Source organism: Pistacia vera, unplaced genomic scaffold (genome assembly GCF_008641045.1).
Source record: "Pistacia vera cultivar Batoury unplaced genomic scaffold, PisVer_v2 Contig190, whole genome shotgun sequence".
Lineage (NCBI taxonomy): Eukaryota > Viridiplantae > Streptophyta > Magnoliopsida > Sapindales > Anacardiaceae > Pistacia > Pistacia vera.
In genome coordinates, this window is record NW_022195991.1 from 1,469,313 (window position 1) to 1,492,449 (window position 23,137).

At 32.8% G+C, this 23,137-nt stretch overlaps 2 protein-coding genes and 1 pseudogene across 9 annotated transcripts; 1 reads left to right on the forward strand and 2 right to left on the reverse strand.

Moving 5' to 3' along the window:
* Positions 1-370: 370 nt before the first annotated feature.
* On the reverse strand, positions 371-2,214 carry LOC116127417 (serine carboxypeptidase-like 12). Of its 7 annotated transcripts, none has more exons than XM_031413070.1 (8): positions 2,194-2,214; positions 1,890-1,998; positions 1,634-1,787; positions 1,426-1,471; positions 1,186-1,272; positions 841-1,091; positions 670-732; positions 371-552 (listed from the first exon to the last, which is right to left on the reverse strand). In XM_031413070.1, exons 3-8 carry the CDS (start codon positions 1,675-1,677, stop codon positions 531-533), a joined length of 513 nt encoding a protein of 170 aa, XP_031268930.1. In that variant the 5' UTR covers positions 1,678-1,787; positions 1,890-1,998; positions 2,194-2,214; the 3' UTR covers positions 371-530. The 7 variants fall into 7 exon arrangements, 6 of the variants coding, with proteins under 6 accessions (XP_031268930.1, XP_031268928.1, XP_031268929.1 ...); XM_031413068.1 differs by having other exon boundaries at positions 1,858-1,998; XM_031413069.1 differs by having other exon boundaries at positions 2,095-2,208.
* A 4,122-nt stretch (positions 2,215-6,336) lies between these two features.
* LOC116127424 lies at positions 6,337-7,530 on the forward strand (annotated as a pseudogene).
* An 11,982-nt stretch (positions 7,531-19,512) lies between these two features.
* On the reverse strand, positions 19,513-22,546 carry LOC116127423 (isoeugenol synthase 1-like). Of its 2 annotated transcripts, none has more exons than XM_031413074.1 (5): positions 21,653-22,535; positions 20,798-20,932; positions 20,393-20,621; positions 20,044-20,247; positions 19,513-19,928 (listed from the first exon to the last, which is right to left on the reverse strand). In XM_031413074.1, the coding sequence occupies exons 1-5, from the start codon at positions 21,914-21,916 to the stop codon at positions 19,732-19,734; spliced, it is 1,029 nt and encodes a 342-aa protein (XP_031268934.1). In that variant the 5' UTR covers positions 21,917-22,535; the 3' UTR covers positions 19,513-19,731. The 2 variants fall into 2 exon arrangements, with proteins under 2 accessions (XP_031268934.1, XP_031268935.1); XM_031413075.1 differs by having other exon boundaries at positions 19,798-19,933; positions 21,653-22,546.
* Positions 22,547-23,137: the final 591 nt, after the last annotated feature.

The following is a 23,137-nucleotide window of genomic DNA, read 5'->3' on the forward strand; positions in this document are numbered from 1 at the left end:
TATCCATATGAAAACAATTTAATGCGATTGAGTTTTAGCTGACTCGAGTTTGTTCAAGCTCATTGCATGTGATTTGTTAATTTGATTGGAGATAGTTTTTTATGGGCTTCCTCTAATTTTTTTTTTTTTTTTTTTTTGCTAAGTTGGTTTCCTATTGTTACAAACAACCAAATTTGGTTTATTAGTTATCTTTAGCTTATCATAAACTCTTTGAGCCTTTCACCAATCAATGATTTTTCTACTATAAGTTGAAATGTTAATTGTCTTGATGTTTTTGTACTGAAGCATTGTACATGTTGTAGATTCCATAATCTTTACACGGTGAAATTCCTTTAACAATATACTTTCCAGGTGCAGTATAACCATTATTGAACATATTCATGACAGCATTGGTACACGAAAAGTTCTCACCATCTTAGTATTAGATTTTAAACAATTGTCATGATTTATAATACATAATACACAAAATTTGTCATTAAGACATCTCTGAAGGTGAAACTTTTTTATATTCCCATTCGTGTTCTTTCCATTCAGGCAGTTGTTGATGACAACCTGCAGCAAATATGAAAAAGCTTCATCCAATTTTGGTACAATAGCAGTCCATCAAAATAGATGTTGAATAGCACTAATTGAAAACCATGACAAAGTGGAAGAAGAAAGATTACAGACCAGCCCTGTATGTCCAGGAATTCCAACAGTGGTTTGGCAAGCCAATCTCCAGATTTTTGGTTGCTGCATAAAACCCATCAACACCAGCATTACTAACTCTTCGAAACAATTATTTTCACCTCATCGCCAATTATATTAGATTATGAAATATTTCCTTAAAATTATTCTTACCCTCTTAAGATTTTGTCAAAATGTTGATGATATTTCACTGCGCAACAATTTAAAGAATTCAAAATATCAGAATGATAAGGAGAAAAATTGTCAACCCGGCACCATAAATCAGGAATTTTGGGAGGTGAAAGGATAAAATTAGTAGGATTTTCTTGTAGAGCTCTGCGAGGCATTTCTCTTTGGTCCACTTTTGGCGATGCAAAAGTACATTTCGGTTCCAAAATGTCACTGCAAAATAAATGTTTAACGCACTGCAATTTTAAAAATAAAATTAATCAATCATTTCTGGGAAGCTTGAAGAAAAATATTTGTTTTTAATAGGAACTGGACTGCTAATCATCTTACTTTTTCGTAAAGTTCATAAGCAGCTACACATTTTGTATTGGCTGGATCTATATTCACATAGTTCTCATTGCACTGTACTTTGAGGTCCTGAAAAATTGCAGAATCTAGAAATAAAAAATCCATAGTCGAAAAGAAACAGAATTAATTAAAAAGAAAAAATATATATACACAAAATTAAATATATCTAAAATCACCTCATTGAGGTCATTAGATATAAGCGTTGCCCAAACAGACACCTACATGCTTTTCAAGATCTGGCTGCTTACCAGCAGCTGCCCAAACATAGCTGTAGGCGGCTGTAGCACAGAAATTTTACAGTAACAATCAAAGGATTTTCATCTTATTCGGCAAAAAAGTTGTGTTTCTCCAAACATTTTAGTTTTCAAAGCATTTGAGGAATAAATAAACGTGAGCTGAAATAAGAAAAATATAAATATAATATGCTTGCCTGTAAGGACTCCTCTTGAACTTCTCTGCAACTGCTAACGTCATCTCAAGGTACTTATTTCTCCCATAGTCCCATCAGCCTCGAAGTCCAAAATGTCGAGAAGGAAAGAAACAAAACAGATGGCTGCAGAGCCATACTTCTCTTCCATAACATCCTATGTGAAAAGATTACAGTTTCATAAATCCACAAGATATGCATTATCAATAGAAAAGAAAAGGAAGAACCTGGGTCTCTGACAGTAGTATTGACAGAATACCCCTTCTGAAGCAATAGCTCGATGAGCAAAGATGCGACATGTCCAGTGCCACCCACAACAAAAGCAATCTTTTTTTCCGTGAAATTCAATTCAATCAAAGAAACCCTAGCTTTCAATAGAAAAAAAAACCAAGAAAAATAAGAAAAAAAAAAAGAAAAGAGAAATTGAGAATAATAAGACTTAGATAGATCACTGTGAGAATTACCTTAACCGAAGCAAGAATTAGTATTGAGAAATTGAATCAATTATTTAGTAGGAATCAAACTGCAGTGGATTTGAGAGACAAATTAGAGAAGAACCGTACCGGTATTTGCAGAATCATGACACCGAAATAGAAAATCATCTGCGCCAGATCACTGGAATGCTAGTCAGTTGCTCTGACGGCGATTATTATAATATTTTTTTATTGATTTCTTTAATTATTAATTCAATATAAAATAAAATTTAAAAAATAATAATAATAAACATGCGCAACGTAGGGACGTGCCACCCAGTTTTACTTACAAAAGTAAATTTATACACTTATAATTAAAATGTTCAAAGCCCCGCTCAAATGATATTAAAATTAATACTATTATTTCCATTCTTGTCTCGTAATTAAAATACTATTTGATATAATTTAATTGAATATTAAGTTCTTCTCATAACTATTCTTTTCGAGTTAAGATTTTCGTTTCATAGAAAATCTATTATTTCCCTTTTAATTTTAAATATAAGCTTCTATATTTATAAATAAAATGTTAAAATAGCCACTTCTCTCTTTCAATAATTTTCTAAAGATTAATTTTTTTAAAGTCTAAAGAAAAAGGAAAAATAGTTCAACATCATTATCAATTTATAATCTGGACTAATTTCAAATTCTTTTTTTCTTTTTAAATTACTAAGATTGTTATAACAAAAAAAACTATAATACAAGGGAGGTACCAACTTAGAATGTTGAGTTGGTAACACTAATCACTCATAATTTAACATTTGTCTAAAAAAAAAAATCATTGTTTCTTTTTTTTCAAAAATTATATAAGCGAGACGGTAGAACTACCATTGGTTTTGCACACCACTACTATTGTCGGAGACTTTGGTAGATATCACTCACAAAACCGTGTTCAAAATATTGTATTCATCAAAATAAAAGTCTATTCATGAATCTCATAATTATCCGACAAATCTAAATGATATGATTAAAATTTTCGATACAATTTTCACGGTCGCCATCCTTTCCACCACTGTGAAAACCAACCAGTGGATTATCAGCTCTTTCATTTTTAAACTCCTACCCAACCGATTTAATATTCCTTCACCATTGAATTACTGCTCATCCAATATGCATTTCCCTGATTTGGTTTACCTCATTTGCCTTTGCTGGGAAATAACCCAAAAGTAAAATCGTCGTGTATTTGGTTTATTACATTTTAGTCCTACTCCTTATTTTAATATGGTCTTCTATTTCATACTTCATTTACATTTAACCCTCAATTGTCTTTATTAATTTTAAGTTAAATAAACAGATGTCAAGTTATGCATAGTAGACCTGGCAAAACGGGTCCGACCTGCAACCCGTATCCGGGTAAAAAATATAAGGTACGAATCTAATAAATTGAACCCGTTTTTTTTACCCGTATCCAGCCCGACCCATGTAACTGACGGGTTAAAGGGGTGAACCCGCGGGTACCTGTTTTTGCAAAATGTAAAAAGCTAAAAAGTGACCTACCCTAACTCAGCAAAACTCTATCCCGCGCCACGCCTCTCATCTCTCTCGCGTCTCAATCTTCAACATAAGCCTCTCAATCTCTGATCGGTCAACTGAGTAACTCCCTCTTCGATAGTTCGATTAATCGTCACTCGTCAATCATCACTCATCAGTACGACAGTCCCTGATTCATTCATCCAGTCCGTCATTCCCATTCCCAATACCACAGATGACGGTCGCCGTCACTCATCCTCGTCGGTTGGTCATCTCCTCTCTCTCACATCGTCGATTAGTAAACAATTGCCTTGGTTTTCGACTAGCTTATGTTATTGAAAGTTTCTGCCTTTGAAGGGTTCTTAACTTAATCTTATGATTTCCTAAAATTAGGAGATAATTTGAAGATGCGACATGCTATGTTACTTTTGGAATCCAATTTTCCCTTTGTTAAAGCTATGGGAGCTCATAAAGTAGCCCGTTTTGTAACAGATGGTAAAAGTTTGTTCTTTCTTCTTTAATGACATTATTGTTAAGATTGGAGATTGTTTATGGATTGCATCTGATATTGTCATTTTGTTTTGCTATTGGTCACAAATGAAAGGAGGATGAACATGGTGGAGATTTGTGGTGCGTAGGAGCTTGTATATATGTTGGGGGATGCTGAAGACTATGATACACGGATAGGAGCACTGAAGGCTCTTGCTGCCCTTTCTGGCTTAGGTTAGTTATGTTTGCATTTCAGATGCTCTTATGAGTTAATCTATGGATATAAAAGAGAATATGATAACATTTACTAATATGTTGTAGCTGTCAAACAATAGTTGAGAGGCAAATTTGTGTAGGGTAAGTGAACCATGAGTAATCACCCACGAGAAGCTATATTATGCCCTGAAGTGGGCAAATTGAATGTAGAGATCCATAAGACTTTTGTGTTTGAAATGTGGAATGGAGTAAGTGATGCCTATTATTGCAAATATTTGTTTTCCCATTGTCCTGTTACACAGACGAAGCAGTTGGAGCTTTACATCGTGTTGGGGCAATATCAGTTATAAAATCCATTCCACGATCCTCTGATGGGGCAATATTATTTTTGGGGCCACTCCAGAATCCTTTGAGGCTGATATCGAGAAATACAAGTCAAGCCTACTGAAGAGATTCCAAGATCTGAGATATGATATATCATCCTGAGATTGTGTGATGATAAAACTAGCTTGTTCAACTTTAAACGTGAGACACAGTTTTGTTAGGAACCAATCTCCGAAATTAGAAGAGAGATGTTTTTCACCTGGGAAAATTAAAGTGCCTCGTATCTTCTTGTTCACTCTAATAAAACGAGTTGAAAGCTTATCCTTCATGCAATTGTTTTTATCTCTCATATGCAACAATATTTTCTGTTTGCTTATTTTGTGTAACTGGTGGTAAATCATAGGGGTCTATATGCCGATGTCTCTGATTAGTATTGAAAAAACGTGTTTCTCTGCTCTAAAGTTGACAATTTAGTGTATTAAATTATTGTGTACTAGGCAAGGCATGCATCGTTGATGGCTTTGTTCATGACCTTGGTAATTCGTTTGGCTGTGAGGCAGACTCATGCCAACATGTGTATATTTGTATTGAGGCAATGGAGCTGTCAACTTAAAAGAGTTGATTAGGGGGTGTAAATGTAAAAAATTAAAACTGCAGGAATTTTGGGGGTGTAACTGTCATAATTAAAAATTATTAGGGGTGAAATAAAAACTAAAATTTGGAGAGAGAAAAAACGGGTCCACCCGTACCCATATAGGGTAGGGCACGGGTCCAATATTTTTGACCCGTATATAGACCCGTACCCGTTTGACCCGGCCCACCCACCCGTTTTGCCAGGTCTAATGCATAGGTACCTAGCTAATGGTATCAATTACCCTGGTAATATATCTTATAAAAAAAATGTTATTTAATATTCTTATTTTTTTAATTAAATATAAAACACCTAATTTTAAAACTTTTACCTTAATCCCCAAATCTCTTTAAGCTAGCCTTGCAACAAACACATTGTTATATTATATCAAAGTTAATTGCATAATCTCTTTATCGTTAAGTTTTAGATGTTAAAATAAACAATAGACGAGTAATTTAGTAATATTTACTAATTCATCACAGTGCAAATTTTAACAATTCATTAAAAATAAATGAATTTTTGTTATTTCCAAAACCTTGGAAAAATTTTATTATTCCGTCATAACTTAAGAAGATTAAGGTCATTTAACTCATTATATCATTAAGTATCATCATTCATCCACCCAACTTGTCTTTAGTTCTGCTAATTAGGTAGAAAAGAAACAAAATTCCACCCATTAAAAAATGAGTCAATCTTTTTTTTTTTTTCTGGGTACTCAAATTAGTTTGTAGGTATCTCAATTAATTCTTACTAAAATGTGAACATTTAGTAAGACTCAAACACAAAATATCTAACTAACTTAAGGTCTTTATCATTGAATTACAAGTTAAGTGGTTAAATGAGTCCATTATTGATACCTAAACAACTCCCAAAGGGTGTTCTCGTAAAAAGAAAAAAAAATTGGAATTTCTTCTCCTTTAAGGTAAAGGAGCACTGGTACAGTTACCAGAAAATGCATACCAAATTATCCTCTTTTGTAAAAAAAATTATAATTAACGGAGGGCATAATGATGCCACGTGTAATTTGGTATACATTTTATTTGTGACTGTATCATTTTTCTTAGGCAAAGTATTACTTTCACAGTGACAACGAAGAAAAGAATCTAAAAGATTTGGATGTTACTTGTCCTTTTCTCACCCCAGTCCATCCCCAGACAATTTGCATCCTTTCTTCCTTCTTGCTCCCCATAATCTCTCCCAACACACTCTCCGCCTTTCTAAAATGAGCTCCACTAAAACAAACTCCGATCAACCACCCAAGCTCAACCTCCCATGGAAAACAAGGATCGCCATTTCATTTCTCTCCGCTCTTACCGACACATGTCGTCGCTCCGACGGTACTATCAACCGTCGGCTCATCAAGTTTTTGGACTTTCAGACTTCTCCCAATTATAAACCCATAAACTCCGTTTCCACCTCCGACACCACCGTCGATCCTGCCCGCAATCTCTGGTTCCGTACCTTTTCTCCCATCTCAGTCTCCGGCCCCACCCCCGTTGTCATTTTCTTACACGGAGGTGGCTTCACTTTCCTAAGCGCTGCCTCTAAAGCCTACGACGCCGTTTGCCGCCGTTTCGCGCGTAAAATCCCTGCATTTGTTATTTCTGTTAATTATCGTCTGTCCCCTGAACATCGCTACCCTTGTCAATACGACGACGCATTTGATGTTCTTAAATTTTTGGATGACAAGGCAATACTTCCACAAAATGCTGACTTGTCAAAAGTTTTTCTTGCCGGTGATAGTGCAGGTGCTAATATAGCTCACCATGTGGCAGTTCGAGCCTGTCGGGCTCAATTTCGGGTGTTGAAGATAATCGGGCTGGTTTCAATCCAACCGTTTTTTGGTGGTGAAGAGAGGACTGAATCCGAGACCCGATTAAAGGGGTCACTTTTGGTTTCATTGGCCCGAACCGATTGGATATGGAAGGTGTATTTGCCAGACGGGTCAAACCGAGACCACGAGGCAGCTAATGTGAGGCGGGCCGAATGCGGTAGATATATCGTTTTGGATTATCCGAAACGCTGGGTTTGTGGGGGGGTTTGACCCGTTAGGGGATTGGCAAAAGATACTATAAGTGGTTGAAAAATCAGGGAAAGAAGCAACGTTGATCGAGTATCCACACATGATTCATGCTTTCTATATATTTCCTGAAGTACCAGAGGCCTCTCAGTTAATTGGACAAGTTAGAGATTTCGTGACCCAGCGATTGTCTAAATTATGAGTAGATGAAGAACGTGTAAGTTTTTATTATTATTATTAGTTTAATGTGTATTATTGTATTTCTCTGGTGTTCAACAAATGTAGTCAGTTTTACTTTTATTACTATTTAGTCCAATTATTTATAATTTGTTAAACTTATTTTAATCCAATTATTACATGCCTTTTTAAATTCATATAAATAAAATTCATGTCCATAATTAAAGTAGAAAATAAAAAGCTTTAGATAATAATTAAACTATTTCTTGTTAAAATATCGTAATATCCATTTTCGTCTATATTTTAAATATTTCATACAATATAAAAAGCTCACGGCCACCTCTAATTCTTTTCTTTATAATAGTATATGCGTATATATTAATTCAAATAAATTGTTCTCGTATACATATGTTTATAATAGATTGACAAGGAAGAAACCTATAACACGACATGGATGCAATATCAATCATGCTACATACAAAACAATGAATCATGTGCCTACATAAATAATTAACGTAATATTACTCCATAATAAAAGTTTGGATTAGTTCACCTGTTTGTCACCAACCTATTCTTACAAATTAAAGCTACGCCGAGAATTAAATGCTCACATGTAGCATCATCCATCAATCACCAATAAAAATTTATTAGTTTCAACTTTGAAGGGCAAAGTTGGGCCACCAACTCGGGAGATCAGGTGTCACATATTAATGTGCATTTAATATCCGAATCGATCCAAAGTTAGCCTTAATGACACTTTCACACCGAAAAACTTTCAAAATGTCATTTTTTAATCTAAAGTTTATATTTCGTTAATACTCAAAATACACTTCACTTTTTTAGTCAGCGTTCGGCAAGTTACCAAGACCTAGGATGAGAGAGTTTTTATAGAGTAGAGGCTGGTAAATCGAATGGTTGTAATTGACTGAATATTCGTTGTTAGAAATTAGCTAAGAACAAGAAAATCTAGCTTTGCGGTGACCGACAATCGGTGAGAAATCAAGTACCGAATATTGGGATTGTGCCTTGAATCTCATATTGCTTGGGAATGAGAGTTGCAAAGGAACTCTCCCCTTTAAATAGACTAGTAGATTGGACTTTTAAAGTATCTCAAAAAGTGTAAAATAAACACTAAAAGAATAGTCATTGTGGGTTTTATTAAGAGTGTAATTGGGCTTTTTGGGATAGTGTAAGGAGTTTGCAATTTTTCTCTTCTAAAAATTGTATAGTTGTAAGCTTTTGCTTGGTAGATTGTTTGAGTGGATAGTGAATGTAGGCAACATTGATTGGGTCGAACCACTTTAAAATTCTTGTGTTTGGTTTGCTTTATTTTTTGTTGTTTGCTTTAATTTTGCGTTTGAGTTGTGGGTATCCTTTTTCTACACCGAAGTGAGAAATGTTTTATATAGAAGATACCAGAGGTTTAAATGGTGGTGATAGAGAGAATTTTCGATGTCGGAATTGGCTTTGGGTATTAATGGAATATAAGCTTTGGGTGAAAAAGTGGTATTTTGAAATTTTTTGGGTGGAAAATGTCATTAAGACAAACCTTGGGTGGAAAAAAAGTCGTTTACTCTTCCAAATTCAATTTTCTTTGGAAGCTCCACAGTCAAATGTGATGGAGCCAACGCAAGTTTCCTATAAGAAAAATGAACGGACAACTATTACTCATTAGTCACATTAATACTACGAAATTAAAATGACATAATAAAATAAACTAAAAAAAGACTCTAAAGTAAGAAAATAGACTTAAAAGGGGTTGGAATGAGAGTATTTGAATATATTTATTTTGGATCTCTCAATTTTTTGTGTATTTTAGATTAAAGGGGAAGGGGGCTACAATAAGCTTGATGAAAGAAAAACAGGGCTAAAATATGTTTTTAAAGGCTTAGACTGGTTAACTAGTGATAATAATATAAAAGGGTAGGGTTGCAAGACTCAACCAGTCCAAAAATAACATAAATCATTTTTTAAGTAATGTGAATTCTAAGATTTCGCTTCAAGTGGTTATCAAATGAGTTCTAGAGTTTGTTGAGATAACTACTTCTGTAAGCATTTAGACTAATAAAAAAACTCATACCAAAAACCATGGTCTCAAACTAGATGCAATTAATGCTCAAAATCTCCTTTAAACCAAGGCAAAGTTTAATGTCTTCTAAAGTTAATGTGATCGTGATCACATTAATATTATTGACATACAAATTAATCCAATAACTAAACAAAATTCAACCAAAAAAAAAAAAAAAAATTCCTCGTAAATTTATAAATTCAAAATTTTTGGAAGAAACTTACCTTACCCCCAATCTAAGATCTACATTGTCCCCTAAATACAATTCTAAACAAAAGAAAAAAAGAGAAAAAAAAAAGTTGCCCTCGTTTTGCAATAGTGAAGTGCAAAAACACGTGAAAAATCGATCACCAACTCGTTTCATTCCATTGTTGCTATTTAATCACACTACAACAAAAAGGGCTTTTAGCTAAGAATTTTTTCGTTGCTAAAAACCTAAAAACCGTTGCAGTTTACGTTTAGCAATAGAAGAAAATAGTTGTCATGATCGTCGTGGTAGGCATGTCGCGCTTGATTTTAGCGACAATTTGTTAAAATTCGTCGCTAAATCTGGTGACAAACCAAAAACTTGTCGCTTATACCATTTTCGTCGCTAAAACTAGTTACCGGTGAAATATTAAATGTCGTCGCCTAAAGTTAATAGCGGCGTACTCTCTATTTTGTCGCCTACACTATACTGTGATGAGATGTGTATTTCTGTTGCCTAACGTATACCACGACGAAATGTGAATTTTGCTCGTCTACAATATACCGCGACGAAATGTGCAGTTTTGTTGCATAAAGTTAATAGCACGTTATAATTGTGTGCGTTGCTTAAAGTATATAGCGACGAAATATGACGTTTCATCGCCTAACATGTAGTGTGATAAAATATGAGTTGTTGTCGCCTAAAGTTAATAGCGACGTAATCTCTGTATGTGTCATTTAAATTATAGCACGACGGTACTTTATATTTCATCACTTGAAACTATTAGTGATAAAACGTAAAAGTCATTAGCAAAACTTTTCAACGTTGAATGTATTTCATAGCTAAAAGTCTACAACGTCGAAATATAATTGTTGTCGCCCATTTTGTATATATATGATTGAATAATATTTAATTTATCTTAGACATTTTAAAATCTAATTCTAAAACGTAAATATCAATTTGTAGATGTAATTAATTGAAATCAAATAAATATACCAAACCAAATATATTATAGAACTATATATCTTCGTTTTTAAATAAAAAGTTGAAAATATATAAAGTTGACTAAATTGTTAATGTTCAACAAAAAGTGACAAATAAAAACTCAAATTGTTGCAAGTGGTGGAGGATGTGGTGGAAATTGGCCCGAAAATATCTGTGAGCCATTAGATCGAGAACCCATATTCCCATATTAATTGAGATGAACTATTGCATCTTCTCCATCGTTTGCATATATTGGTGAAATTCTTCCCTTATGCCTCGTAGTTCTTGCACCTCCTCATGCAAGTGTGTGAGTTCCTCTAAAACTTTTTGATTGGCTCACCTTGAAGTCTTAGAAGATGTAGGTGGTTTTGGACCATAACCTAATCCACGATAATAACCAGGTTTTTTTTTCCTAAAATCTGTGAGTGATCTCTAATTGAGTAGGTGGCTGAGAACCTTCCTTAGGCTCTTGATTGAGAATGTTCTCCATTTGTTTCTAAAAAAATTATATATATGTACATACGCACAAATATATAAATAAAAACAATATACTTTTATAAATTAAAAGATTAAAACGTATTAGGTTATAATATAAAAATATAATAAACTTTTATACCAAAAAAAAAAAAAATACACTACATAATACTTACATATCAAAGCTTGGGTTCATCATTTATCCAAGTATTTCTTTTACTGTTAAAATGAGTGTCATGAAATAAATGCACCTCTCCTTAGAATTGGCCTTCAAGAAGATCCTCAAAAAATAAACAAATAAATAACAACTTCAATATACACTTTAAATAAAAAATTATTCAAAAATAAATATTTCAAACCTCTGAATTTTTTGTTCAGTGAAAAACAAAGGGTTTTGACCCACCATAATGATTGTATGGCAACTTAGCACGATTGGCCTTGTTTACTTTCAAAAGTTTCTGAAAATTGAATAATGATGCATAATGAAATATATAATAATATTTTAATTAGGCCAAAATAAATATTAGATAATATTTCAATAATAAGCATTAAATAATAAGCAACTGAGTATAAATCATCCACATAATGTTATTAGTAAAAATTATAAATATTAAAAATTATTACCTGATAATCTTTACTAGCAAAATGTGTGCATAACCAATCCCAATCTTCTGGTCACACATCTTTATAAGGGTGTCGCCGTGCTTCTTCAGGATCCTTAAAGCTTCGAAAATATTGGGCATGATCACAACGATTATTGCGATAAGCCCTACCCATAAGACAATTAAGGTACTCAAGGACTAAAGGATCATTCAAATCAATATCAAACTTTGTCTACAAAAAAAAAAAAAAAAAAAAATTCAATATATTAGTAATTAAAAAATTGTAATTAATAAAATTAAAAACAAGTTTACCAATAAACGAGTCACAATCAACTTTTTATCATCTAGGTCAATCTTCATCCACTTTTTAGCTTGATATGGAGCCATGGTTCGTACCGAAAACCCACATTAACTTGATAGTCACTTTGAAGCTAATTCGCACTTGGGTCTCCTAGTTTTAGGATCCATCACAATCCTAATCTTCCCAAAGACCTTGGCAATATCTTTGATGCCTACTCCACCTGTCGTCATACGTAGTTTCTTCTTTGAAGGAGGAGGTTCTTGCAATATTTAAAAATTTAAATTCAATATTAATAATGAATAAAATAAAATAATTATAAACATTAACATATACAAATACTACTTGATATACTATCATCTCCAATAGGACTGGTAGGTGTAATATGTATTGAAGCTGGAGGAGTCTAATAAGGACTCAATGTTGGAGGAGTCCATGTCGGAGGAGTCCATGTTGTAGGAGTAGACGAAATATGTGTATTATGAGAAGTATTCATGTTCGGTGTCGAATTTTTTAACCCTTGTTCCTATTCTTATTTAACATCTAAAATAGATATAATAATTAATCTCAAAGTTTTGGTTAATCATGCATGGATAGTTTTATAAAGCTGAACTGGTTAGTCTATTACTTAAAAAATTGCGTTCATGAAATATTTAATAGAAAATGGTCATCATAATATTTCCTATTGTTTTTTTTTATCCGTCCAACTAGCTTTTAGATTTAAAAAATAAAAAATAATAATAATTAAAAAAAGCAAACCTAATGAGATGAGAACATAATTCTGACTTCTAAATTTTATCTTAGTTTCTCAAAATATTCCTCAATTTTGAATAACAAAACTTTCACCGCCTAAAAATTATCTCAACTTATAAAGCACACACGAACAAAAAAAACTTTAAATTGTACTATTAACAAAGCCCTATCCTACTACTATCATAAATTAAAATTAAACAAAACTAATCAACACTAATTGCCCTCAAAATGTTCGATAGGTTATATGCATCATTTTCTAGTGATGCATGAAAGGTTCGATTGGGACTTGCTTCAGATGGTTTTAATCCTTTTGGTAACATGTCTAATTCGTATAGCATGTGGCCAACTGTTCTTATACCCTATAATCTACCATCGTGGAAATGTATGAAAGAGCCATACTTGATGATGTCTCTTCTTATAACAGGGCCACAAGTACCTGGTAGAGAAATTGATGTGTTTTTATGTCCATTAATTGAAGAACTCAAAGAGTTATGGTCGACTGGTGCGTTGACATTTGATTTTTCAACTAACAAGAGTTTTCAAATGAATGCTACTCTCTTATGGACGATTAACAACTTTCCAGCATATGGAAATTTATCGGGTTAAATCACTAAAGGTTATATGGCATGTCCAGTATGTAACAAGGAAACTTCATCTACATGGTTGAGAAGTAAGATATGTTATACACATTATCGATGATTCTTACATTCTGGTCATGCATTGAGACGAAGTCGACTACACAATAATAAACTAGAAACTTGAGTTGCACCGAGAGAGTTATCAGGAGTCGATATTCTGAATCAATTAAGAATTTTTGAGATGGTGAAATTGGGAAAGACCCAAAGTAATCAAGATAGAAAACGAAAACGTACACTAGCATAATTGAATTGGACGAAAAATAAAATATTTTCTTCGAATTGGAATATTGGTCATCTTTAAAAGTACAACATAATATAGATGTCATGCATGTGGGGAAAAATATTTGTGATAATGTTGTTGGGACAATTTTGTGCATTGATGGAAAATCGAAGGATACTGATAAAGCTCAAATGGATTTGCAAGATATGAACATGAGGAAGGAATTGCATTGGTGAAAATTAGTGATAGATACATTAAACCACGTGCAACATACACTTTGACATTGCAAGAAAGAAAAGACTTTTGTAACTTTCTTAAGTCGATTAAATTTCCTGATGGTTATGCAGCTAACATGTAAAAAAATGCAAGTGTTAAAGATGGTAAACTTGGATCACTTAAAAGTCACGATTGTCATATTTTACTTCAATGAATTCTTCCCATTGGCATTTGTAAATTTTTGCCATGTGACATTTATACTGCATTGGTGGAGTTATCTTGTTTTTTTCAACTCATTTGTGCAACACATTTACAAAGGATGTGTTGCACAAGTTGGAGGAACAAATTGTGTTAATACTTTGTAAATTAGAAAGAAATTTTCCATCGGCCTTTTTTGATATCATGGTTCATGCAATTGTTCATTTATCACATGAGGCAAGACTTGTAGGACTAGTAGGATTTTGATGGATGTATCCAATTGAAATGGCTTTAGGAACTTATAAATTTTATGTAAAGAATAAAGCAAGACTCGAAGGCTCTATTGTCAAGGCATACATTGTTAATGAGTCATTGACATTCTGTTCTATGTATCTTCATGATATTGAGACTAAATTCAGCTGACCAGAGCGTAATTTTGATGACAATGACAAAGTTGGTGATGCATCTATTTCAAGCATAGAGTTAGTCCATATGGTGGGAGGCAACTGATGCAGTTACCACAAGCATAAATTGATAAAATACATTGGTATATTCCTAATAATTGTGTGGAATTGCTTGATTATTTAGAGTAAGTGATATTTTGCCAACCTTATGAATTTTTTTGTTTTTGTGAGGTTTTTATTTTGTCATTTTATATGATATGTTTTAACTTTGTTTAATCTTTTGTTGTATCTTATGAAAAAATGTTTAGTGAGCACATGCTTGAATTAAAGAAAGTGAAGGCACTAATATTTCAGAGATGGAAATATTGAAAAAGCAACAAAAAATTGTTTCCTAATTAGCTTGAACATCGGGTAAGTCGTCAAACATTTTGGAGTCTTATTACTTTTTTTTTTTTTTTTTTTTTGTGGTTTTCAACTTTTATATTGATCATATATTTTAATCATTTTTTTTTTTTTTGGTAGATGAAAGTGTTACGTTCTCAAGGAGCAGTTGAGGCTACTGATGATTTGTATTCATTAGCGTGTAAGCCTAATGAATGAGTGTCTAAATATACTGCTTATATTGTTGATGGAGTACGATTCACTGTGAAAGATCGTGAGGATCGACTCACAACCCAAAATAGTGATGTTTTAGTGTATGAGGAACTTGAAGATGATGACAATGGTGGTGGTAGTGGTGAGAGGATGGAATTTTATGGAATTCTTGATTCAGTTATTGAAGTGAATCATATTTATGACAGAAGTGTGATTTTGTTTAAATACACTTGGTTGGACACTGACCGTAAAAAGAAATGGGTGCAAAGGGATTTTCACTTTACAAGCATCAATGTGAGTCACAAATAATATGCCGATGATCCTTATGTGTTAGCATATCAAGCTAAACAAGTTTTCTACATTGATGATCCTAAGTTAGGGGCCAATTGGAAAGTTATACAGAAGGTGCAACATAGGCATTTGTATGACATTCCCGATAAAATTGAAGAAGATCAATCAACAATGCATGATGCATATCAAGCCAATAATTCAAATGAATTTAGTTTCCATATTGATGCAGAAGTTAATGAATAAGAAGAACTTCATAGGGTAGAAGTGGAACCAGAGGTTGTTCAATTTGTGGAGCCAAGTAGTAGATTTAGTGATGATGATACCAGTTTCATAAATGATGATATTGAAAATGAGATGAGTGATGAAAATTGTACCACTGAAAGTGAAGATGTGTAAGTTGAAGATGATATTGAGAATTAATAATATTTATTATTGTCATCCAAATTTAATTTCCATAATTGTGATGTGATTTTTCTTTGTGCATTAATTTTAATTTGTTTGCTTTAATATTAATAAATATTATTAATTTAATGCACTAAATTTAACATTTAAATATAAATATTAAATAATATTATAAATTTATTATAAAAAAATAATACTAACACTAACGACTAACCTAATAATAATAACAATAATAAATAATAATGACTCTAAACAGCAACAAACAAGTACCAAACTTAAGCTACCAACAGTGGAAACCTAAAAAACAATTTACCCTATGGTGCTTTTCGTATTTACAAAATAAATAATAATAATAATTTTGATTTCTTTTATTAATTACTGATTGGTTTTACACTTTCAGTTATTGTCATATAAATATAAAATTATATTAAAAATTAAATTCTAACATACTAATGGCAATGATTTTAAGAAAATTGACAAAAAAATGTTTTCACGACAAAACATAGATTGCATTGCAATACGTTTTTGGCGTTGTTTTTTATATTTGTGTCGCCAAAAACGTTTCCCAATGAACAATTTGTTGCGTAGCCAGATGAATTTTGTGTCGTTTTTTATATTTTTGTCACCAAAAAGTTCCCAACGAACAATTTGTTGCGTAACAGATGGATTTTGCATCATTTTTTTTATATTTTTGTCAACAAAAACGTTTCGCAACGGACAATTTATTGCATAGCTAGAATGATTTTGCGTCATTGTTTATATTTTTGTCGCAAAAAATGTTTACTGACGCACAATTTGTTGTATAGCCAAATGGATTTTGCGTCAATTTTTATATTTTCGTCACTGAAAAGTTGTTAGGATGGGACTTTTGTTGTGTAGCTAAACTTTGTTGGCATTGCTTTATATATTTTCGTCACCAAAAACATTGTATGGCATCGTGCATTTGCATTGCTAAATACTTTTGACTACGTTTTGTATTATTTTTGTCTTAAAAGTATCCACGGCGACATATAATTACGTTGCAAAACAACTTGAGTGTCACTTTTTTTATGTTTGACGACAAAAACATTGTATGATGAATTATGTCGTCGCTAAGTCCATCGCCAATTTGCTTTCCGCCATCTCGTGCGAGGATTAGAAAGTCCGTGAAACTGTTGGCAACCAATTTCATATTTCGTCGCTAATAGTTACCTTTAGCGATGAATTTTGAAATCGTTGCTAACAAAATCGTAGCTAAAAGCTCTTTTTGTTGTAATGTATTAACCCATCAATAAACTTGATCAAGTTCTTCGCACTCAATGCCATTATCATAAATGACTCCAAGCACTACAGTTATCTTCGATTAGAGGCTAAGTAACGAACACTACTCCTGGATTATCAAAATGATGGAGAAACATTGGAAGATTTGGATTTTCATGGGAACGGTTGGTCTTTTGTTTTTTTGACATTGATTGCTTATATGATTTGGATTGTTTATCTGCCATCGTGTAATGGAAAAGATAAAAAGAATTTTCTTTTGTGTTTGTAAGAATGAACAAACTTGGGGCTAACTTAGCTAAAATGAGCAAGAAAAATAAACGAATGACTTTGCTATATCAAATGGCTTTGCTGCAATGAGCAAAAAGAATGGGGCCAAGAATCATTGCTCTGATACAATAATCAAAAGCAAATGACTTGAATATTTATGTGTGTCTTATTCCTTCCACAAAGGAGGCATGGAGAGGTGAAATAAAATCCCGTAGATTGTGGTATATCCCGTAAATGATTTGTGGGAAATTTGGTTTAATTTGTATAATTTGACTTAATTGTTTTATAAATGTGTTTTTTTGAAATTACGGATATGTTTGACAAATTTTCAGGTCATAAGTGCTTGAAAATAACATGTGGATGAAAAATGATGTTGGTGAGAAAATTTGTAACAACTGGAAACGAACAGTTTTGAATCGGAGTTGAAACGAGAAAATTATGACGTTTGAAGTATCACTGGTTCACATGGCCATGCCGAGTCAAGTCTAGTCAGCTTGCACTTGTGCCCACGAGTTTGAGACAGAGGCACGCCAAGGCATTCAGCATCTTGTGTCGTGGCAATGATGTCTCAGGTTTGCATTTGATATGAAAAAGGATGTGCGTTGCGGCATTACAAATTGCGCACCGTCAACCTAGTTCTATGTTAAAAGATATTGAGCAGTTTCTCCATCGTAAAAATTCAAAACACAAAGAAGGATGTCTTTTTATCTTTATTCATCACAAAAACTTGGACTTGGAAGATATACCACAATTATATCATCAATGCTAAACCAGAGATATTATGCTCTCGAGTCAAAGTCAAGACGGGCTCCACTTTGTGCATATAAATAGCGTAGCGGTACTACTGATTGATGGATATTATTTGCAAACATTTTAGGTGCCTTTGTTTTTTACAATATTTTATTATTAAAAAAGATAAGAGTACCAATAAGATAAATAAACTTAAAAGATAAACAGATATAAATTATTATTGTGTTTGGTTTGTATGGATTGTATAAATAATTAATGTGTTTGGTTGATAGTAATTATAAAATACTTAAATATTATTTTATTGAAATACTTTTTATAAGATTATTTATATAATTAATTAATTAATGAGGTTAAAGAAATCATTCAACAGGTTAGGTTAATTGTTATTTGACATCAATAAAAGGGCATTTGTGTCTAGAATTTTTATTAAGTAAGGGTAAAATTGGAAGAAAAATAAGGGCTCCGTTTGGCTTATTATTTCTACCTATATTCCCAAAATACTTGTTTGGCTGGTTATTTGAGAAATATTAGTATTTTTTAATTACTTTTAGACCCCTTAAGTTTATTAATTTCATAAATACCCTAGAAAAAAAGTTTAAAAATTAACAAAAACACCCCCACCCACCCATACTTGCCAGATTCTGACAACAACTATTAGTGGTAGCCGGAATCTATTAGAATGGCCTACAAATGATCAGAACTGGCCAGTAATTCACTGACCTGGCCTTTAGCGACGGCCAGATCTTGACTTTTGCGGCCGTCGAGGGCCAGATCTGGCAGTAGATCTGACCTTTTCTGGCCAGATCCGTGGTGGATCTGGCCGCAGAAAATGCCATATCGACGCTCTACCCGCCAGATCCAACTGGTCTACGTCGTAACGCTATTTTTCAGCCAGATTCCGACGATGGTGGCCGGAATCTGGCACTGTGGGTGGGTGGGGGCATTTTTGTCATTTTACAAAATTTTTATATATTGGGGTGTTTAGTTAAATTAGCAAACCTAGGGGTCTTTTTATAAATTTTTAAAATTTACCTCGTAATATTCTCCTGTTCAACTACCCAATATTATTCCCAAAATCCTATCCAAAATAATAAAACAAACGAACCCAAAATAATACCTGGCAGATCCGCTAAAGAATAATGGTTCTGTTTGTTTTATTATTTTGGATAGGATTTTGGGAATAATATTAGGTAGTTGAATGGGGGAGTATTACGAGGTAAAAGGCCAGATCGGTGAATTATCGGTCAGTTCCGATCGTTTGTAGGCCGTTCTGACAAATTCCGGCTACCACTGACAGTGGTTGTCAGAATCTAGAAAGTATGGGTGGGTGGGAGTGTTTTTGTTAATTTTTAAACTTTTTTCTGGGGGTATTTATGAAATTAATAAACTTAAGGGGACTAAAAGTAATTAAAAAATATACTAATATTTGTCAAATAACAAGCCAAATAAGTATTTTGAGAATAGGATTGAGAATATGGGTAGAAATAATAAGCCAAACAGAGCCAAGATTACCACAATAATATTAAAATATCACATTTTGAGTAGGTAATCACATAACTCCTGTATCACCTCTCATATTACTTGATTAATAAAAGATTATCGGAATCTTTTATTACCTGCTCAACTAAACAAGACAATGGCCTTATTAAAAGATAGATTACCAGTGTAATCTTTCAGGAGCCCTAACCAAACGCAACCTTAAAATGTAGCCAATTTGACCTTCGTGGGTTTAAGCAAGCAAATGTCCAGAAGTTCATCAACTGAAGTGTACTTGTATTCAGGGTATAGCTGGGAGGCCTCCAAATCCTCTGAAGTTAGTTCAAAACTCATTTGATCACCTTTGATAAATATGTTGTGCAAAATTGCAAGAGGGACATTCCCCGGTGGTGGTGTGACTACACTTAAAAAAAAAAAAAAAAAAAAAAATTAGATTCATAATTATTATATAGATGTTTCAAATAATAATAATATTATTAGTTTAAGATAAATTAGTTCAATTAGGAAACTTACCCTCAGAAAGTTTTATGATTTCTTCCTCAGCAACATGAATCTTCTTCAAATTTCTTCCGGTTTTCTTCTCCCAAGCAGAAATTAAATCTAATTGTGATACAATGTTCCCTGGGGGCCTGTAGATTATTATACGATTGGCAACCCTTGGATCTGTTGCTGCTTTGACTGTATAGGCTGCAACATCTTCCTCATAATTCAACACAGCTGTTTTCAACACATTTTAATATGGATGTTAATGAATGAAAGTAAATATTCTATTTTTTTGTTTTTTTTTGTTTTTAAGATATCGTGTTACTTCTCGAGAGCTTTCATGAGAGAATTGTTATATAAAATAGAATAACTTACTTACCCTTAATTAAACCACTTCCATAAACTATAACTTCATTGCGTTGCTCGTTTGGATGGAGAAGATAATGGACAAAATAAGTTGCAAATGAGTTTGCGGAGACATAAGTATATGATATTCCAGCTTCTTCGGTTGCCCTTCTAATTTTCCTCTTGTTTTCAAGCACAGCTTCAAAAGGAGGGAGTGCGCTTACCCTGTCAACTTCATTACCATATTCCGATGGAACAAATCTCTACATATGATAAAATAATTATATTTTTAATTAACAAAGAATTGTACTGTCTCATACGTAGGTATCGGTATGAATTCTTTTATTCAACTTTGAGAGAAATTTGGCTCTCAATTTTCCTCTATGTGCCTTGATGCAATGCATTATAAAATGAAAGACTATCGAGGAAAAACATGCACCTTTATGTTGCCAGCTTTTTTTATTGCAGAAATTAATTTGAGTTGTTGAAGATGTTGAGGAATTGCAAGAGTAGAAATCACAACATCTACTTGTCGAAGCACTGAAACTAATTTCTCATGCTCATCAATCTCTCCCTGTTTATGCATGCATGAATTGAAGTTATTGAGCTCGGTAGTGTTTTTTTTTTAGAAGAAACATATAAATAGACTAATCAAAATAAATAAGGAAAATTCTTTTATTGGGTAATTCCAACAACCACCCTCAAGTTTTCCTGGATAACAAAGGTGAAAGGTGGGAGAGAAAGATAAGAGAAAAGAAAATAAAGAAATATGTAGTTATTGTCAAAAAACATCTTTAAAGTATCAAGAGGTTTAAATATTTCCAGTAAGGTATTTTCATAAATTTTATTTAATTATTATAATTTGAAGTTATCTCATTTTCTGTGTAAACTTCTCAAAACTCCCAAAAAAAAAAAAAAAAAAAAATTACAATGACTTTGTTTAAAGTACAAAAACAGCCATAAAATATTTTGATCTGACATATTTACATTTAAGAAAAGAATTTCAAATACACTCAGCCCTTGTACTACAAAATTCTTCATATATAGGTACATATTATTTAAGATAAATTTTATATAACATAACTGTTATGGTATAAAGTGATAATATTATAATAAGAAATCAATTAAATGTCAGTTTATATGAATGGTTAAGTTCACAAATTTTAATACAAATCCAATGATTGAAAAGAGAAATTAGATATAGTTATAAGTCAATAACTTTTAAACTAATGCATTGTCTTGAATAAATGGATAAAGATTTATATGTATTATTTAATAATAAACATAGAAATACTTGGAATAGAGTGACTCCCATGGATTGGAATTCTTGGTGAATTTGTAGCTTGGAAGGATGAGCATTCGGCTTGAGAGGACGAACAAAGGCAAAGGTTGAATGGCCCATAGAAACGCTGGCATTCACCATGTATTTCCCAAGATACCCAGTTGCTCCAATTATCAATATCTTGCTTTTTTCACAAGCCATGCCTCTATCTCCTGTACCCTTTCCTTCTTCTTCAGCCCTATTTATAGGAACCAGAAGGAAAGATTTTTTACACATATAGGAACAAATAATTCTTGACTCAAATAAAAACGTCTCTCTAGTAAATATGCACGCACAACAATCCAATTCTGTCACAAGATGAATGTTTAACACATTAGTTGGCCCTCAAAATTTTATCTTTATAAAACAATATTTTATTTGTGTATCACGTTTTCTCTTTGCAAAGATTATAGAAGACAAAAATTGAACAGGAAAGAGATATTAAAGCAGGCAAGAGTGAAAAAGAAAGAGATATTGAAACCGCTGGGAGGATTTTGCAGCCACAGAAATTTTGATAAGATGCATTTACGGCCAATGTGACGGTTGGCCTGATTACACTATTCAACCACACAGATTATTCCGCGAGATCGCCATGTCACCAACATCAATTCAATGAAATCAAATTCGGTGAATGTGTCCATAGAATCCTAGTTAGTAAAAACACGTATTATACACGAATTATATGGCAAATTCGGTGAATGTGTCCATAGAATCCTAGTTAGTAAAAACGCGTATTATACGCGAATTATACGGACAGCTGTATAATTCAAGTATAAAACGCACGTATCCGAATTTTGTAAAATCTGCCGTATAATTCACGTATAATAAGGTGTACCGTATAATTCGCGTATAATTCGCGAATTTTTGAAGAAAAAAAAACATAATCTCACACCCCCAAAACGACGTCGTTTTGGTGGGTTTATACAAAAAATTAAAATAGATCTGGTTCACTGGTTCAGTCGTTCTTCTTCAATTCTTCGGCAGTTCAGCAGCAATTCTTCTTCTTCCTCAGTTCTTCTTCAGCTTTTCTTCCTCACAAATTTCCACAAGCAATCAATCAACTCCCACAATCAACACACAACAATCAACTCCAGCAAATAATCAATTTCCACAACCTTCGTCTCTTTTGTATAGACATAAGTTTATACTTTATACAAGAGAGCCGAAGTTTAACTTTTAAGAAGAAAGTGAAGACTGAAGAGAAGGTGGAACAAAGAAAGAGAAAGAAGAGAAGAAACTTACAGAAGAAAGAGAGAAGAAAGTTTTGAAAAGAACGAGAAAATGAAAGAGAAGAGAAAGGAGAGAGAAAATTTAATAAAATATATACTTTTAAGTTTTAACTTTTACTTGATACATTTGTAATTTTTGTAAACTGACTGTAGGGTGTATTTGTAATTTTTATAAACAATTGGTTTTATTATGATTGTGTTTGAGTCTAGAGACTATAATTTGAATATC

Coding starts and splice junctions, on each gene's coding strand:
- LOC116127423 (XM_031413074.1), bottom strand. CDS start 21,916: ATGTGTAAAAAATCTTTCCTTCTGGTTCCTATAAATAGGGCTGAAGAA. Junction 20,933..21,652: donor TGGGAGTCACTCTATTCCAA/GTATTTCTATGT, acceptor ATGCATAAACAG/GGAGAGATTGATGAGCATGA. Junction 19,929..20,043: donor AATCATAAAACTTTCTGAGG/GTAAGTTTCCTA, acceptor TTTTAAGTGTAG/TCACACCACCACCGGGGAAT.
- LOC116127417 (XM_031413066.1), bottom strand. CDS start 1,677: ATGACGTTAGCAGTTGCAGAGAAGTTCAAGAGGAGTCCTTACAG. Junction 1,472..1,633: donor TTCAAGAGGAGTCCTTACAG/GCAAGCATATTA, acceptor AGCCGCCTACAG/CTATGTTTGGGCAGCTGCTG. Junction 733..840: donor TTTGACAAAATCTTAAGAGG/GTAAGAATAATT, acceptor GGTTTTATGCAG/CAACCAAAAATCTGGAGATT.